Source organism: Crocuta crocuta, unplaced genomic scaffold, assembly GCF_008692635.1.
Source record: "Crocuta crocuta isolate KB4526 unplaced genomic scaffold, BGI_CrCroc_1.0 scaffold53, whole genome shotgun sequence".
In the NCBI taxonomy this organism is placed as follows: Eukaryota; Metazoa; Chordata; class Mammalia; order Carnivora; family Hyaenidae; genus Crocuta; species Crocuta crocuta.
This window is the reverse complement of record NW_027529432.1, coordinates 1,194,206-1,195,638: the sequence shown is the minus strand read 5'-3', so window position 1 is coordinate 1,195,638 and position 1,433 is coordinate 1,194,206. Positions and strand designations below refer to the sequence as shown.

General features: G+C 63.2%; 1 protein-coding gene across 1 annotated transcript in view; it reads right to left on the bottom strand.

Moving 5' to 3' along the window:
- Window positions 1–928, bottom strand: part of NAA40 (N-alpha-acetyltransferase 40, NatD catalytic subunit) — a 14,912-nt gene extending 13,984 nt beyond the window's left edge. The window contains exon 1 of the mRNA XM_077759697.1: window positions 915–928. Within this exon, the coding sequence (XP_077615823.1) occupies window positions 915–920 (6 nt within the window). The 5' untranslated portion in view covers window positions 921–928. The remainder of the gene's footprint in view (window positions 1–914) is intronic.
- Between the last annotated feature and the right edge of the window lie 505 nt (window positions 929–1,433).

Below are 1,433 nucleotides of genomic sequence, written 5' to 3'. Positions count from 1 at the left end.
GGGGGATGGAGGGGATGGTATCACCATCCTTATCACATAGATGAAGGCCACGGCACCGGCACCGGCCCAATATCACGTTGCTGGCCAGTGAAGGCAGCACTGAGGGCTACCTGGCTCAGAGGCCGGCCTTCCTCAAGGTGGGGAAAATTCCAGGTTAAAACTAATACGTGCAGTGCCAGGCAGGGCCAGCCACAGCAGAGCGGCCGCGGCTACTCTAACTGGGACGCAGGAAGGTGAACTCGCAGAACTATTTGAGCAACTTCTGCCCCTCTGTCCCCACGTGCCAGGGCCAGGCGCACCTCCAGGCGGCCTCAGGAGGAACAGGTGGTCACTATCCATCTGGGCCGGAGCCATCGGCGGGCCGCCACCGGTCCCCTGCTCACAGTTCCCCCGCGCAAGACCACCTGTAGTACTTAGACTACTAACAAGCCAAGTAAGAATTATAATCACTGCGCTGCATCTACGACGCCCGGAGAACAGGCCTCCGTTGGAAGCCAAGAGGGCGTTTTCGGAGCAGAAGGAAGCCGGTGGGGAGGTTTGGAAAGAGTGCAGGGGCGCCGGCTGCCCGGCGAGAATCCGGGCGGCGGCGGCAAGCGCCGCCAGTGGCGGAGGGCTGGGGAGGCCCGGCTCTGGGTCTGGCCCCTGCTCACTGCCCGTGTGACCTTGGCTGGGTGCCTCTTCTCCGGGCCTCGGTTCCCTCCGAGCCAGGGTTGGCCTGGGACGTGGGAAGCCGCGAAGCCGGTGACAGCCAGGTGAGGGGTGACCCCTGGGGGCGGCGGGGGGCACCCCAGGGACCGCGCAGAGGTCAGCGAGAGGCCAAGAAGATAAGAGGTNAAGGAACAGAGGGGGCGCAGGGGGCGAGGGGAGCGGGGAGCGCTCCCGGCCCTCGCGTCTTTTCTGCCTGCCTCACTCACCCCCATGGCGGCAACAGCGGNAGGCTGTGTCTGTAGCTATGGCAACGGCCGCGCCTGGCCTTGAGAAGAGCGCTGCCAGGCCGCAGGGTGGGTGCCAGCGCCGCCCCGGCGCTCCGCCTCCCCGCGGCCGCTCCGGCCGGGGCCCGGGGCACCTTCGCAGCGGAGCAAACGCGTCACGACCTCGGAAACACGAGCTCCTCCTGCAACCTTGGGGCACAGGGAAACTCTTTGGAAACGTTCCCACCTTCTAGATCTTGAACTCTTGAAGTTCCTTTTCTAACCGGAGTCCCGTTATACATTCATCCGTCTTCTGACTGTTCATTCATCATTCATTCGCTCTCTCAACAAGCAGTTACCGGCACCTACGCGGCGCGGAACCCAGGGGGCACAGAGAGGAGCAGTCCAAAACCTCCCTGTTTAGAGGGGAGACAGGGCAGGCAACACTGTTTAACGGAGAGTGGATGGTGCTGTGGAAATGAGACCTCGGGCGTCCTGAACGATAGTAATTTCAGTCCGTCC